Genomic DNA, 15,801 nt, shown 5'->3' with positions numbered 1-15,801 from the left:
CTAGTGGAACAAAACGTAAAAAACCTCTAAGCTTTTTGAAAGAAATATAGATGCATACAATATAGATGCAAATTAAGCATGTAAATATTTTTTAATATTTATATATTTATATAATACATGTAACTGCAGTCACAAATATCTTACCAGTGGATATGACGATAAACAATAAATAAAAAGAAAATTAAAGATGATGACACAAGACAAAGAAAGAGAAGAAGAAAGGATTAATATCCTATGATGTATTATGTATGTATGTTATGTCTATTTATATTATTCTTGAAATGCCCTAAAAGCCATAGGACTATGTCCTAACAGTTAGAACCAACCGACCAGTAATCGAAAAAGGGAAATTCATAAGCAAAATCAACGTAACTGAATTTTATAACCATATGTTATTTGATCTCGTTTTAATCGAGAAAATGTCAGCAATATGTTAATGAAATTTTCATTAACAAAATATTAAAGAAATAAGAATGTTTCGTCATTACATTAGAGTTGTCTCACAGATATCAAGGCGAAAGGAATTTCACTGTGCGATTTTGTCGAGTCTTTAGGATCTGGTTAACGTTTAAAGCTCTTCATAAAGCGGTCCCAACGAGCCCAAGCTGTGCCAAATCCGAGTCCAATCTGAGCTTCAGTTTCGGCGAGCTTCCATCCAGAAAATACAGTACCGTTTGCCGGTACACAATGGAGGGAGAAATTACGGGACGTGTTATTATTAATGATTGTACCTATAACTATAAAAACTCGAGCAACATTTAACGCGTACTTATTTCTTAGTGAACATTCAATATAGATCTTTCTTACCCGAGCTCCTCGACAACTCGGAAAGGAAGATGAAGATCCTCGCTATCGTCTTTGCCTTCTGCTTCGTCGGGACTTTGGTAAATTTCAACATTACTTGGCTACAATCATCTAATTTATTTAATAGACTGTTTCTTTCTTTCATATATGATATGTATCAATGTTTTAAATTCTTATATTTTTGTTTCGAGTATTATAATTCGTAATTATTTCGGTGTTGGGAATTCATTGTAAATATCGTCATAGATGGATAATATAATCTCATTATTTTTAATCGAATAGAATGATAATTTCGTGGCTTGTTATTATATGATTAAAACGATATACAAGAAAGAATTCATTGATTGCAAAAACCAGGATTCTTTTAATATCAAAAATAAGAGAAATATAATAATTCGATCATAAAATTTCTTCCCCTTGATGTTCTTAGTATGTGAAAATATCTCGAATTAAGAGATACTTTCAGATTGTCGCATACTACGATTAAAAAATTAACTATAATATCGAAAAGGTTTATTTATATTCTGATTGTATATTTACAACCTGCAAGCTTTAATCATTTATAGTTAAACTATTAACAACATTTCATCCAACATTTATTTATATTTTAAAGTCTTTATAACGTATCGTAATATTTCCAGGCATTTTCGAATAGCATAAAAGCCAAGGTGGAACGTTTCAGAGCATCTTGTATCACAGAGACTAGTATCGATCCAAGTAAGTAGCAAACAACGAAATAAATTGCAAACAATGGAAAACCTTAGTCAATATTAATCAAACTTCAGATTTAATACAGGGTGCTGAGGAAGGCATTATATCTAAGGCAGACGAGAGACTTGGTTGTTACACGTACTGTATGCTGAGGAAAAAGGGAATCGTAAGTAACGAAATTATTTAAGTCATATCATACAAAGTACTCCTTGAATTAAACTTATAATGCATATCAACATAGATTCTAAAATCAATCGTTTCGATGAAGAGCAGAAAAAGATGAAGAATATATCTATGGCAGATGTCCGATATTTTTTCCGTTCATATCAATGCAAGAATACTTTTTCAAATATTTTCCCATATTTTGTATTACACGAGATACGCATTTTATATAACTATATTATTCACCGTCATTAGTTGACTATATCGTTTATCGGTGCAAATGGGAAAAAAGTTTTTAAACTTTGTCATAAGAAGAAATCCTATTAGACATTCTCGTTCTATCAAACTTTTATCGTTACACATTAATTAGAATAGGTTATGAGTACAAAATTAACCTAACATCGAAAGTATTGATTTTATGATTTGTATGTTGATAAGGCATCTCTTACTCTTTTCTGTGAGTTATAACTGATGTGTTAAATTCTTTTCTTATAACACCCTGCATATGGAAGGAAGTAAAAAAAAAACATTATTTTTATTTCTGTAACGCAGGTAGAAGAGAATGGACACCTTTGGGTAAAAATTGCCAAGAGACAGTTGATAACCTACGGAGCTGACGCGATAATGGCTGATGAAATGGTCAATAAATGCAAAAACATCGGTGAGTAAAAAAACGTTATTAAGAACTCTGACTCTATTTTAAATATTAAACAAAATTTTTTGTAAATTATTTCTCATTTAAAAAGAGTAATTTAATGATCTTTACTTATTGTCATTTTAGCTGGTGGCAACGAATGTAAGCAAGCTAGTAACTTGATACAGTGTTTCCTGGAGATCAGGAGTTCATACATATTCTAACTAAAAATCAAACTGCTGAAACGAAATGGTTTAATTTGCAACTCGATGCATTTCGTAATTTATTTTGCACAAAATATTTATAGATTTAAATTAATAAATCATAATAACAAGTATAATAATCAAAATACAAGTTGTTTCTCCATCTTGTTCTCATGTCTCCAAGTGTTATTTATCTACTGTAATTATCTATTTCCATTTTAAAATTTATGTTAGAATATAAATCATTTTGTTAATTATGAAAATAGTTACAATGAATGGTAGTTTGAATTTAAATTGCAATTGTAATAAAAAGCAGAATAATTCTCATGCAATGTTTTAAATTTGATGAGCCATTGAAATTTAAATTTGTATCGATAACTTAAATATCGATATTTTATTGAAGTATAAATAAGTGTATAATTCCTTTGTTCACCGCAATAATTCGCAGAGGGCGTAAAAAACACTCTGATTACCATTTAAAGTAGGTATTACCAGCTCTGGTATTGCAGAACATATAATATGATAACATCACAAATTTCTATAAGACATAAAATCTATTTTATATTTCGTTTATAGTGTTAGTTCTATGCTATGTATGTATATGCTGAACTGAAAATTGTAAATTGTACATAATTCTAACGTATGTGTATATATATAATTTTAATGAAATGAATAAGCATTTGAATAACATGGAAATTTAACTTATTCTTTTTTATTCCCTTGTTCTTACATTTCTCATTTCCAACAAATAAAACTTTTTGATTACGTTTCTAATATAATTTTAAGACTAATATTAAAGTGGTATTATCTTCAGTTAGATTATACACAAGTATTATTATATTACTTCAATTGAAATTAAATATTGTAATTACTCAATCTTTGAATGCTTTAAAAAAAGATTTGAGTAGTATTAATAAATAAATTTAATTTAATTAAATTTGTTTGCTATACATTGTTTAATTACTATCAAATATTTTAAACAATGTCTAATTCTTTCAAATAGGTACATAAACTATACTTTATAAGCAATAACTTTTATTAAAATTGTTCTTGGAACATTATGCTGTATTCGGTAGTCATAAATTAGTTCCACGTTGGACATGACCGCAAAGTAAGCAACATGGCTACAAAAGAAAACAATTTTCCTGTATTATACGGAGAATTAAATAAATTAGGACAAAATGGTGAATACGAGCGGGCAATAAAAATTGCTAATAAGAGTGAGTTTTCGTGATCTTACAAATTGCTTTCAATTCTACGAGTTTACTATCAACATAACCTGTGCCCCATTTACGAAGAACAACATATTCTCAAAAATAGAAAATTTTTTAGTTTTAGGTATTTCCCAGGATGAAGAAGCAGCTTTCCATTGTAAAGTTATTTGCTATATTCAATTATCTAAATTCAATGATGCACTCCAGTTTATTACTAAGAATTCAAAACTATCAGCGTATGTCATCTATTTATTATATATTAGTGTTAAAACTTTTCTATTTTAATTAATATTCACTTCGTACAATTCTAATAACAAATAAATATTTTTTAGCAATTTAGATTTCGAGAAAGCATATTGTTTATATAGATTGAATCAAGTGCAGGACGCTTTGAAGGTAGTAGAAAATGTTTCAAATCCTTCATTGAAACTCAAGGAACTGAAGGCTCAGATACTGTATAGGCTAGAAAAATATGAAGAATGTTTCTCTGTGTACAGAGACATTATAAAAAATTCTCACGATGAATATGAAGATGAAAGGGAAGCTAATCTTGCAGCAGTGGTTGTAAATTTAGCAATTGAGGATTCTGTAAGTCCTTAACAATTAATATTATTTAAGTATATGTTAATTTATGTTTATTGTAATTTATATTTTTTTAACAGAACTTAGAAGTTCCTGCATTACGCGAAGATACATATGAACTAATATATAATACAGCTTGTGGTTTAATTGCACAAGGTAGCAAAGGTGATAAAGCCATCTTGATTGAGGCAGAGAAAAAGCTTAGAGCAGCTGAGAAAAAGTGTAAAGAAAATTTAGAGGAAGATGGAGTTGCTGAAGAAGAAATAGAAGATGAATTAGGAATTATTAGAGTTCAACTTGGATATTGTCTTCAGCTTCAAGGTCGCGAGAAAGAAGCTCAAGCATTGTACATTTCTGCTTTGAAAGCAAAACCAGATGACATAGCTCTAGTAGCAGTTGCAAGCAATAACCTTGTGTGCCTTAATAAAGATCAAAACGTATTTGATAGTAAAAAAAGAATGAAAAGCGCTACTCATGATAGCTTAGAACATAAATTAACTTCTAGACAGAGACGGAACATTGCATACAATCAGTGCTTGTTAGCTTTATACACTGATCAGGTATAAACTCAATTAGTAATACACTGTTTTATTGATCATTGTTCACATATCATTATTCTATAACTTATGTCCTTGCAGGCAGACCAGTGTCAGCAGCTTTGCAATAAACTAGCTAAGGATCATCCTGCACTGGCTGTGGATGCAATGTTTGTTAAGGCAGTACAACTTGGTAAAGAGGGTAAAGCAAAGGAAGCAGCAAAGTTATTAATACAGTATGCAGTTGGAGATAAAGAATTGCAAATGAAACTGGTTTGTGTGCAACTCTTATTGAGTCAGGATGAAAGACAAGAGGCAATTGATATTCTTGAAAATCTGAGTGAAAGAGACAGATCATTACCTGGCATAGTCAGCGCACTCGTAACTCTTCATATGGCTAATAATAATCGTGAAAAAGCGTCAGATGCTCTAAAAAATGCAGTTAACTATTACAAGAAAAATAAGGTAGGCGCATTTAATTTAATTTCTCTTTTTCTCAACTCAACTTAGTATAACCTTTAATATTCAATTTTAGGAAACTACTGCTAATTTAGGAGAATTATGGCGACAAGCCGCTGATTTTTATCTACGCGGAGGAGAAATTAAAATGGCAGCTGATATTTTACAAGAAATGGTAGATGCTGCGCCTTGCGATACTAAGACATTAGCGCAATTAGTGGTGGCTTATGTGCAATTTCGTCCAGAAAAGGCACAATTGCTATCAAAACGTTTGCCACCGTTACATGACCTTTCTGAAACGATCGACGTTGATGCTTTGGAGAACAGTAACTGGGTAATTGGTACCAAAATGATCAAGAAGAAGATAGAACCATCTCCTGGGTAAGTATTATTCTCTTAATGTAATCTCGATAATAAAATTCTCAATAAAATTAATAATTATAACTCTATTGTGTAGCAAACCCGTTGTCGATATAACACAAAAGAAAAAGAAAAAACGTAAACGCAAAGGAAAGTTACCTAAGAACTATGATCCAAATGTTCCACCTGATCCTGAACGATGGTTACCCAGACACGAACGTAGTGGATTTAGGAAGAAACGAGATAGGAGAAATCGAGATGCTGCGATGAAGGGCACACAAGGTGCTGCAGCTGTAGCTAGTGATATGTAGTACGTGTTAATTCACAAACATTCGTTATTTAATTTAAAAAAATACATACAATTGATAACTTTTATTATCACTTATCGTTACAGTGATATTACTAAGATGCCTACAAATGCGAAACCTTCTCCCAACCCTCGACATAGTCCAGCGGTAGAAAGTTCCGGTCCACGACAACAGCAACGTAAGGTTCAACAAAAAAAGAAAAAGAAAGGAGGAAAATGGTAAAACAAGTAATTCGTATTTGTCCAAAACATGTATAATATTTCAATATTGCTAGAAAGATGGATGATTGAACGATACATCTCATTGACGAGTCGTATAACTTTTTCAATTACACATATATTTTTTATCGCTGTACATATGTACAGTAAAAAATACTGCCATTTTTAAACGAACGTACTACTTTATACCAGTATCGTTTGATCACTGTAAATTTTTAACTTCTAAATTTGTCATTAGATTAAAATGTAACTAGGTTCTACCAGGATTGGAAATATATACAAAAGAATGATATATAAAATATTTTTATTCCCTTTTTCTTTTAATCCTCTTGTCAATTTTTGACAAAATTATGCAATATAATATACAATATAGGTAACATATTCCTTGCATACATTGACTAGGATTTGGCAATACATATCTTTATTTCTCTGTTGGTAACAATTGTATATAAAAATACAATCTGTGTTAAATTCATTTTTTTCTCTTAGTAAATCTGTAATTCATGTCGATATATTGTGATTGTGCGTCAAATTTTTAACATCCATGTAACAGATTTATATATGTATATGTAATATAATAAGTGGCATAATACTTAACTACAATAATCTTACATTGCGTATAATAATAAAATGCCACTTCATATTTCAGTAAAATTCATTACCCTAAAATCATAACTCTGTGAAGACACGCTGTGATTACATGTCATTGTAGCATATCGATGTACGTGCACGCACGCGTGCTTGTGTAAAAGGATATCCTCAGTTTCTATCATTCTAACTTATTGTCTTGTATTACAATTGCACAACACAGCATTGTTTATCGTGTATATATAAATTTATAACAGAGGCAACTGTCGAGGTAAGAATAACCGTATATGTATATCATAAAACGCTTCTACATCTGTGTTCTTTTTTATATAATTTTCTAATATGTCAAGGCTGTAAATCGCCCTCATCTAGAGGTTTAGTTCAAATGCTTAATACCCTTCCATTAGAAAATAGTACAACAGGCACGCTCATTCATCTGGTCTGAATATTGTGATATGCATAATACGTAGAAAATAAACAAGCACTGGAAAATTCATTTTACCAGTCCTAAGCAAGTATATCCGTTACTTGATACTTTTGTCATGCCACACTCATCTATTGGCAAGCAATTTCCCGTGTTCCCAAAACCAATCGCCAAATCAGTTCGACAAAAATGAGTTTGTCAAAAATGAGAATAGATGAGTAAGGCACAAATTCATGTAAATGTCATAAAACACTTACATAATGATGTAAATAATTTTCAATGTATGAACATTATATTTCCAACAAATAATGCTACTTTTCAGGTATAATGCCTTCCCAGGCATCTTCCCGCTGTTTGTTGGCTAATCTACGTTTTTCTAGAAACAAAGAAAGAACAACTTATTTCTGCTTTTTTAAAGCTTCTTTAAGCTTCAAACTGTGAGAAGTGTTTAGTGTAAATAATACTTACCTTTAGCCTCACGTAATACATTTTTCTCATGTTCGCGTTCTTGCCTAGCAGTAGCTAATTTTACACCTAAAGCACCCGTAACCAGTCGTCTGGCTAATGCCGCGCAAGTTTCTGGACGACTCCTGTACGGCTGTAAAAATTCTGCGCTCCTTTTTGCTTTTGTTTTACTCAAGGCTGTGGCCTCGCTTAAGGGTCGTGTTTTAACAAATGGATGGTCCGAAGCCAATACTTCAGCAGCTAAAACCGATTTAACGGGTGAGCACTTGTTACTGATAATGTCGATGTAATTTTGATTCGTTTCTAATTACCAACAAGAGGACTACTGAAGACTCCAAGACAGTGTGTGTCATCTACCCACTTTAGTTCAAACCCACCATTCTTGAAAGGACTAAAAACAGCTGCTAAATCGCTGGTTTTAAATTCTGATGGGAAATTGTAAATTTCAACAACATGAGCAAATTCGTCGCTAGATACCTCGATGTGTTTAGTGTACGGTTTGTAATCGCTTTTCGGTTGTTCTATCATAACATTACCAACAGCTGCTGTTAACTGAAATTAAAAGTAATTAACATTAAAAAAGTACATAGTTTTGTCGTTTTATGTTGGTGAAAGGTAAATTCATAAATACTTGCCTCTTCGATAAGAGTTGGATCTAGACAATCACCATTATCGTCGAATAAACTGTCCCAGTCACATTCATCCCTATTAATCTTTTTAATTGGTGGAGAAGGGGGAGGTGCAGGTTTACTTTTCTGCCGCACAACCTTTTTTACTTTCTTCTCTGGTAGTACTGTAGGAACAGGAATAACTTCCTTAATAGGTTGTTGTGGTTCTTTCTGTACACTATCTGAGATAATCAGCACGTTTGACACCATATTGCGACGCATCATTTGCGCGTTCTTTTGGTTTGTTATTTCGTCCTTATTTGAAATTTCCGTATGTTGTTTGTTATTTGCATTTGAATTAGTTACAACAATATCATTATTACATTTATCAGATCTGTCTATTTCTTCATTAACATTAACTTCACTATATATACATGTCTCAACTGAGTCTAAGTTATTGTTATCTTCACTAGAATTACTAGAGATTTGTTGTTCTTCAATAGTTCCTGACTGAAATGTATCAGTTGTCTCACATTTAGTTTCAGGAGCAGTAGTACTGTCTGTATCATTTGGCACATCTTCATTTGGATTATCTAACTGCTTAGTTGTTATTTTATCACTAGTTTCCATCGTAAGTCCTTCTGGAATAACAGAAGAAGTCGGGTCCTTTGGATCTTCTTGCAGACAGATATTAATTTCAGATTCATCGTTACTTTGATTATCATCAAAACACGTATTTAATTCCTTTTGTTCACATTCTATACTTTGTTGTACACTAGAATCTGTTTCTTTGATATCTAAACTTGATTTTGATTGGCCATGAGAAGCAGAGGACGGATTGTCCTTAATTGAACGACTCACACGAATAGATTCTACTGGCTGAGGACTCCCTTCTGTTTCCAAACTTCTACGATGTCTTGGTACATAAACTGCACGATCTGGCCTTCTCTGACGAGAAGATCTTAATAAAATTCAATTAAAGATATTTAAAATTTATTCTTTGAATTATAAGAAAGAAAATAGACGAAAGTATTTTTACAATTTCTTACTTTGCGGTAGATGAATCTGCAGTTGCTTGTATTTGAACTTGGTCCATATTTGTTTGAAGTTCATTTCTGGCCCTCCTAGCAGCTGGCGGCCTATAGATTTCAACCGTTGGCGTTGATTTTACTAAAAGTTCGAATAACAAATTTAATTAACTTTACGCTATCTTTTTCAGATATGAAATTTCCAATATAAGTTTTTAATTACCTTGCCTCTGAATTCGTACGCGTTCTGGAGATGCGGAGGGCGATCGTCGACCTTCAACGCCCATCTCGAACAACGTACCAGTACCTTTCGTTACACAACTTGTTGTACACTGTTCACCATTCAATTTTGGGTCCCTTGAATATTGAAAAATAAAATATTATAACGTTGTTATTTTGTAATTAATTTAATACTTCTTTTCTAAGTCGGTTAAATAGTTCTCTGACGCGTCTGAGTACTACGTCACGCGACCTTGAGCCGGTCAGTTTCACTTTCGTTTACTGCTGCTACGTCGTAAGAATTTCATTCTTGTAAACTCATTTCGTAACAGTATTAGAATCGTCTGTGAATTTCGCATAAATCTGATTCAATCTAGAACGAGTTCTACTTTTGAAGGAATCGAGCATTAATATGATCGTTTTTAAATTAATCACGTTAAAATGATATTATATCTTATGCGAAGAAATAGGTATATTCCGTGATACAAAAACATTGACAGTTTATAATTTAATACTTTTACTAACTTTACAATAGATCTATTAAAAATTAATGCATATTTTACATAAAATCCACTTCATAAAATATACTATTAAAATATAGTATCAATTTTTTTCCCCAATTTAACACAAACACTATATATTTATCCACAATTATTACAGAAATCGCTGAATTATAACTGTTATCGGAATGTCCTTTTTATTGATAGGTTATCGATGGAGGGGCATCATTAAATGATTCACAACAGGAAATAATGAAATTCTACACTTTATGATTTGTTCAGGTGATATATCACTGAAACGATTGAATGTAATAGCACTTTGCTAAATGACCACGGGATTGTATCTAGTCAGTTATCGAGAGTGGCATGTATGTGCTTGTTTATATCATATACAGTCAGTTGCAAAAGTCTATAGACACGATTGTAGTCACAAAGGAAATAAAAAATAAACTTTGTTACAAAATCATCTGTACTTACATATCAATACAAAATAGTTCTCATTGTGCTCAGTATACTAATGTATTTTTTGAAGAATTTAAGAAATCATAAATATTTAGATTAAGAAGATCTTAAAACGTAATTTTTTAGTAATTACAAAACCTTTAATTCCATTACTGTTAAAAAGATAGTAAACTGCAATTGATACCTATAGAAAGCTATAACGTATAGACATACGTATATACATTTATATAATTTGTATTTTTTCAGCTTTTTTTCTTTTTTAAATAAAGACGTAAGAAACTGTGATATTTATTTAAATATACATTTAACTGCAATTAATACAAAATTGGATACCAAAAATATTGTAGGATCTAACATCTTGATTAGAATATTTCGAACTTGATGGTGATGATGAACGAAGACCTTTGTGATAGACTGTACGCAACATCAAAGGCTCACTTCACGAAGCAAGATCGAATTGGTGGGGATAGCAACGGCCACTTAACGAAACAATGTTACTATCTATACATATAATACATGCATCGTAACAATTAGACACTTCGATACCTTATCACGTCACTTTTGTAACACACGACTGTCCGTCTGGCAGAACCCTGGCCGATCGAGAATGTATGCAGATCGGCAAAACGGTCCTGCACCAGTTGGTGTATGATATATCTTCGATAGTTGTTTACAGGTGGAAAGACGAGTACCCTGCAAAAGTGAAAAGAACGCGTTACGATCACGGCTGAAAGTGAGACTGGACTGAGGACGAGTGAACGTAACCGCCTTGCCCCGGGCCACTTTGCCCGTATCCTGTCAGATGAACACAGGCAGGCTAACTTTTACATAACATTTCACTTTCTCCTTCTTTGATTTTCTTAAAATTAGAGCCATCCTTGGTCCGAATAATCACGTATCATTTCGGCGATTCCACAGACACATAATGCGGGTATTTGCATGAAAAAGTTGAGCAAAGATGTAGGACAACTTTTTAGTAAGAAAATATTATTTTAAAAATATTTTCGCTCGGATCATATACAAGCCACATTGATTAACTTCATCAATATTGTTTGATTTTTAATTAAACACCGATTACGTGTTGTGATATTAAAATTATGCAACATGTAGAAAACAATTTCTTGATTATTCTTTCATTATTTATTTCGAAAATTTTCTCCTTGCCACTTGCATAACTATCTATATTTAAACTCTGATTTTATATAAGATATTTTATGCCTAAATGCTTCCTCTGAATAATTCTCCTGATTTAATACTATTTGCTTAAGGCTCTCCAAATTTATCTTTATGCTATTTTGTAGAGCAATCGAATGACTCAACTGTAAACTCTCGAACTACTTCAATGCCGTACGTACAAAGAAAAGGGTCGTTAATAAGTTATTCGTAATGTATCGGATTCTTTTTGGGAATGAAAATTTTGCAAGCGAAACAAAATTTCTGAAATCGACTTTTGACCAACTTTCCGATACAAATTCTCCACTATGCACCGACATCATCGCCGTTACAACCGCGTTACATTTCACATACATAATCAGATTTCATGGAAACCGGCTATTACGTTCAACCGGAATAAAACGGTCGGATAAAGGCGGAATTTATTATGTGTAACGTCGTAACCGGATGTTTTTAGAAAGCATTGAGAGCATTAGAACAGGAGCAGGCAATACACAAAAAGTAGGAAACAGGAAACGAACTCTCAAGATCTAGTGGAGGGTAATTTCAGTCTCGATAGATAAATAAAACTATCTAGACCAATATGGATGCTGGAAAACAAGATAAAATTCCCACCTTAATGTCGTTTCACGATAGTTAAATTACATGCCAACCGTTCAGGTGGAACGAACCATGTAGCGTGATAAATCGGGGTTCTCTGTGCTTCTCTTTCTCTTATAGCCAGATATGAAAGCCGAGAAGAAAAAGAAATCGACTGCAACAGACCGAACAAAACAACCGTTCCACGCTATCGTCCGATCCGGTTGATGAATCGTCGTTCCAAGAGTAAGATCTATGTTAATTACGTTTCAGAGACGACTAAATCGACGAGCCTTGAACTACAAAGAAGAAACAGAGTCCCGTGCGACTCGTAAGTGTTGCGTGGTTCACGTAATCATGCGTATACGTGAGCGACATACGACGAGAGACCGGTTGCACTCCATAGATTAACAATTATTCGTGCCATTCAAAATCGACCATCTGTCCCCCTGACGCGTGATTTCAATAATTAACGAGTTTAAGTGGCAAATGACGTAAGTGAAAGAGGTGAGGATTTTTTGGGTTAACACACGTACGATATTTTTGACGCTTACATCGTCGTTATTGGGCTTCTAATATTTACTATCTTTAGAGATATTGAAAATTGTATAGAGTTAGTTAATCTTCCGAGTATTTTGCGTTCTTTTTTTTTTAATTATAGCAAAATTTCCGCCAAAAGAAATAAATTTTCCTATTTGTCGTCTAAACTTAAACAATTATTCAATATGGCGGACGTTCGGGGCCTTCTTTTCTTTTCTTTCCTTTCCTTTCCTTTTTATTATCTTACTTTTCATTTTTTATCGATAAAATATCTACAAATTTTGTTTTGAAAGTTTTAAGGATAGAATATGTTTAAATAGGAACGGTCCATGAAATATTTATGAAATATTGGAACTGCATATTGAATAATCAAAGAACTGTACATATTACGGTATTCTTATATAATATGTGTTTGTAGCGACAGTTAATCTTGTGTAACCGCGTGGTACATTATTTTCGTTTTCGTTGATAGAGATAATACGTTCCATCAAAATTTACGTTTCGTATAAATTTTCTTTTGTTATCTAACGACGTACGCAACTTCCGCCATCTATGGAGGGCTAGTTAACCAATAACCGCAACTTAAAAACTTATTATGTATTCCCATCTTACTGCAATATTTTAAATCAAATGCAAGGAACCATACGATGTTAATTAAAAACAGAAATGTTAATTAGAACTATTGACATCTATGAAACGCATTCTTATTTTCTTCAGGCAACCTGCCAATGCGTCACAGTTCTTTTATGTTTCTCAAAACACTATGTAGTTTGCTAAAAATATAAATGTACAGCGAAAAATAAAACACGTAAACGTTTGAAATGCACAGGGAATGTGAGAAAAGAAAAAACGGTCTAATGTAATGGAACAATCCGAGGATGGAATGGAACAATCTATTAGTTATAAACAAGAAAATCTATGAATATTTTTATTACGCGACAATTGATTGCGATCTCGTTTCATTTTTTATAGTTTCATCAATTTCATCAATTTATAGTTTTCGAAAGAATTTCGATTTTATATTATCAATAATTGAAGAATCGAAATGTTACACTCGCAAACAAAAAGATAACACATTTTGTAACTTTGATAATATGCGTGAGATATGTATGGACATACAGTCTTTCTTATGTACATCTTGTAAAACAAGCTTTTTGAGTCGATGTTAGTAATCCTTAGATGTAAACATTGTACTTCTTTGGACGAGCAAAAAGATAGCACAATAGAATTTCACATGGCTCTGGTAGATGGAAATATTATTACCACGATGTATGGACAGAAGAAAAAGTTTCAAGCAGCCGACAACTAAGATGCTAAGGAAGCATCATGGTATGGGCGGGTATTGGTTATCATAGAGAAACGAAAATTGTCTTTGTATAAAGTTGCATGAATAGTTAAAGGTATATTGAACTGAAGATACAAACACATGCAGCAACAGTTACTGATAAAAATTGTATATTCCAGTAAGATAGTACTGTCGTTCAACAGATAGTTATACAATATTTTGTTGATCAAAAAAATCGGCGTTCTGTAAAGGACAGCAAGATCTTCTGAATTGAAAATTATTGGGGAGAGCTTGCAAGAACGGTTTACAGAAAGGGGGCTCCACAAAATACTAACATTGTATTATTTTCAGTAAATATAAGTAAATTTTCATTTTTTCGTAGTATGTGCTATCAGTTTGACTCATTGAATTCTCGTAGTTTTTTAATTTTACGGGTAAGAAAAACGTATTTATACTGCGAGAGCATTTTATATTGTAAGTTTACATTCAAAAGAAGTTTATTACTTTTCCATTTTTCTTCATTATCGAATTAAGTTTTACGAATTTACACATTGTGTTATCTTCTTGTTCAGGAGTGTAAATGATGTAAATGCTAGATGTGAAGATCTTCAGTGCAAATATTGGTTTATAATTGAAATGCATATTTACGATTGTCTTAAAAGCGCAAATGAATTAATCAGCGTTCAAATTTGTATTTAGCATGAAATTTATATTTTTTCCCACTTAAAAGTCATGTTTAATTTTTCAATATTAACATGGTTTCTCATTTAAGATCCTCAATGATAAAAAATATAAAGCGTCAAAATAACCTATGTATATGTATACCTTAATTTCCGAATATTTTAATCACTTGCAGTAATACAGACCGATATACGTTGTCTGGAACATGACGATATCAACCATTTACCTTTAGTGCAAGATATTTATAAATATACTGCACGGAGGCCATAAGACACATCAATAACAAACACATTGAACACTTTTCAACAGTTCTATGGTATCCTAAATCATTTAGGTTGTAAAGTTAATTCTAATTGCCTTCGAATTTCAAATTGTATGTCAAGGATACAAATAAATTTAACATAACGCATCTCTACTAACATTCTAAACTAAATCGCCAATAAAAATTACGGATTATCAAATCGATTCTATTTATGATAGCGTATATTATCTCATTTTCTTGCGTGATTGACAAACGTCAACTACTTTTACATTGTTGAGATATATCCTTAAGAGATTTACTGCCGATTATTTCTCGGAGAAAGCTTTACGATGTAGTATCATAGACGTTCATAGAAATTGAAAGTGAAAAATGTTTGAAGACACGTTTTAAAAAGACCGTAGTGATCTAACCTTTAAAGGCGCGTCGTTGCATCAGGAAATGTGATCGTTTGGCTCTCCTACCTTTTCCGTTTCTTGTCCCTTGAAAATAGAGTCACGTCGTGCTCCACGTCTTCGGAAAAGAGGCTATCTTGCAAGCTCATTTATCTGCGAAACTCCGCGCAGATCAGACATACGAGAAAATTACTGACACTCACAATTAAATTCACAAAGCGTTCAACGAAACCACGTTTACCGTGTTGCTGCACTGCAGCCACGGTCTCTACTCGACGCGCATTGACCATAAACTACCTTAGAATACATCGCGCATGCGTTCATTCTTCTGCCAGTATGGCTACTGCGCAGGCGTACCTTTTTAAATCGCGAAGCCATTTTGATGCGAAATTTTACGCGCGTTA

At 32.5% G+C, this 15,801-nt stretch overlaps 3 protein-coding genes across 4 annotated transcripts; 2 read left to right on the top strand and 1 right to left on the bottom strand.

Moving 5' to 3' along the window:
* Nucleotides 1-752: 752 nt before the first annotated feature.
* On the top strand, nt 753-3,612 carry LOC122575696. Its single transcript, XM_043745016.1, has 6 exons — nt 753-884; nt 1,446-1,521; nt 1,590-1,681; nt 2,230-2,338; nt 2,459-3,154; nt 3,518-3,612. Exons 1-5 carry the CDS (start codon nt 837-839, stop codon nt 2,533-2,535), a joined length of 402 nt encoding a protein of 133 aa, XP_043600951.1. The 5' UTR covers nt 753-836; the 3' UTR covers nt 2,536-3,154; nt 3,518-3,612.
* LOC122575690 (signal recognition particle subunit SRP72) lies at nt 3,577-6,483 on the top strand. The gene is made up of 8 exons (XM_043745005.1): nt 3,577-3,734; nt 3,847-3,964; nt 4,061-4,316; nt 4,391-4,870; nt 4,949-5,311; nt 5,382-5,686; nt 5,763-5,975; nt 6,060-6,483. Exons 1-8 carry the CDS (start codon nt 3,635-3,637, stop codon nt 6,193-6,195), a joined length of 1,971 nt encoding a protein of 656 aa, XP_043600940.1. The 5' UTR covers nt 3,577-3,634; the 3' UTR covers nt 6,196-6,483.
* Nucleotides 6,479-15,686, bottom strand: LOC122575691 (R3H and coiled-coil domain-containing protein 1). Of its 2 annotated transcripts, none has more exons than XM_043745006.1 (8): nt 15,467-15,686; nt 11,032-11,178; nt 9,528-9,661; nt 9,326-9,446; nt 8,304-9,237; nt 7,980-8,220; nt 7,672-7,908; nt 6,479-7,579 (listed from the first exon to the last, which is right to left on the bottom strand). In XM_043745006.1, exons 1-8 carry the CDS (start codon nt 15,544-15,546, stop codon nt 7,515-7,517), a joined length of 1,959 nt encoding a protein of 652 aa, XP_043600941.1. In that variant the 5' UTR covers nt 15,547-15,686; the 3' UTR covers nt 6,479-7,514. The 2 variants fall into 2 exon arrangements, with proteins under 2 accessions (XP_043600941.1, XP_043600942.1); XM_043745007.1 differs by having other exon boundaries at nt 15,416-15,553.
* Between the last annotated feature and the right edge of the window lie 115 nt (nt 15,687-15,801).

This window comes from Bombus pyrosoma, linkage group LG15 (genome assembly GCF_014825855.1).
Source record: "Bombus pyrosoma isolate SC7728 linkage group LG15, ASM1482585v1, whole genome shotgun sequence".
Classification (NCBI taxonomy): domain Eukaryota; kingdom Metazoa; phylum Arthropoda; class Insecta; order Hymenoptera; family Apidae; genus Bombus; species Bombus pyrosoma.
This window is presented reverse-complemented; position numbering and strand designations above follow the sequence as displayed.

What these genes read in the sequence shown, in the direction of transcription:
- LOC122575696 (XM_043745016.1), top strand. Translation starts at nt 837, where the DNA reads ATGAAGATCCTCGCTATCGTCTTTGCCTTCTGCTTCGTCGGGACTTTG. An exon ending in TCTGCTTCGTCGGGACTTTG is followed by an intron (nt 885 to 1,445) that starts GTAAATTTCAAC and finishes TAATATTTCCAG; the next exon opens with GCATTTTCGAATAGCATAAA. An exon ending in CAATAAATGCAAAAACATCG is followed by an intron (nt 2,339 to 2,458) that starts GTGAGTAAAAAA and finishes TTGTCATTTTAG; the next exon opens with CTGGTGGCAACGAATGTAAG.
- LOC122575690 (XM_043745005.1), top strand. Translation starts at nt 3,635, where the DNA reads ATGGCTACAAAAGAAAACAATTTTCCTGTATTATACGGAGAATTAAAT. An exon ending in ATTTAGCAATTGAGGATTCT is followed by an intron (nt 4,317 to 4,390) that starts GTAAGTCCTTAA and finishes TTTTTTTAACAG; the next exon opens with AACTTAGAAGTTCCTGCATT. An exon ending in AAGATAGAACCATCTCCTGG is followed by an intron (nt 5,687 to 5,762) that starts GTAAGTATTATT and finishes TCTATTGTGTAG; the next exon opens with CAAACCCGTTGTCGATATAA.
- LOC122575691 (XM_043745006.1), bottom strand. Translation starts at nt 15,546, where the DNA reads ATGAGCTTGCAAGATAGCCTCTTTTCCGAAGACGTGGAGCACGACGTG. An exon ending in GCAGATTCATCTACCGCAAA is followed by an intron (nt 9,238 to 9,325) that starts GTAAGAAATTGT and finishes AATTTTATTAAG; the next exon opens with ATCTTCTCGTCAGAGAAGGC. An exon ending in ATCCAACTCTTATCGAAGAG is followed by an intron (nt 8,221 to 8,303) that starts GCAAGTATTTAT and finishes TTTTAATTTCAG; the next exon opens with TTAACAGCAGCTGTTGGTAA.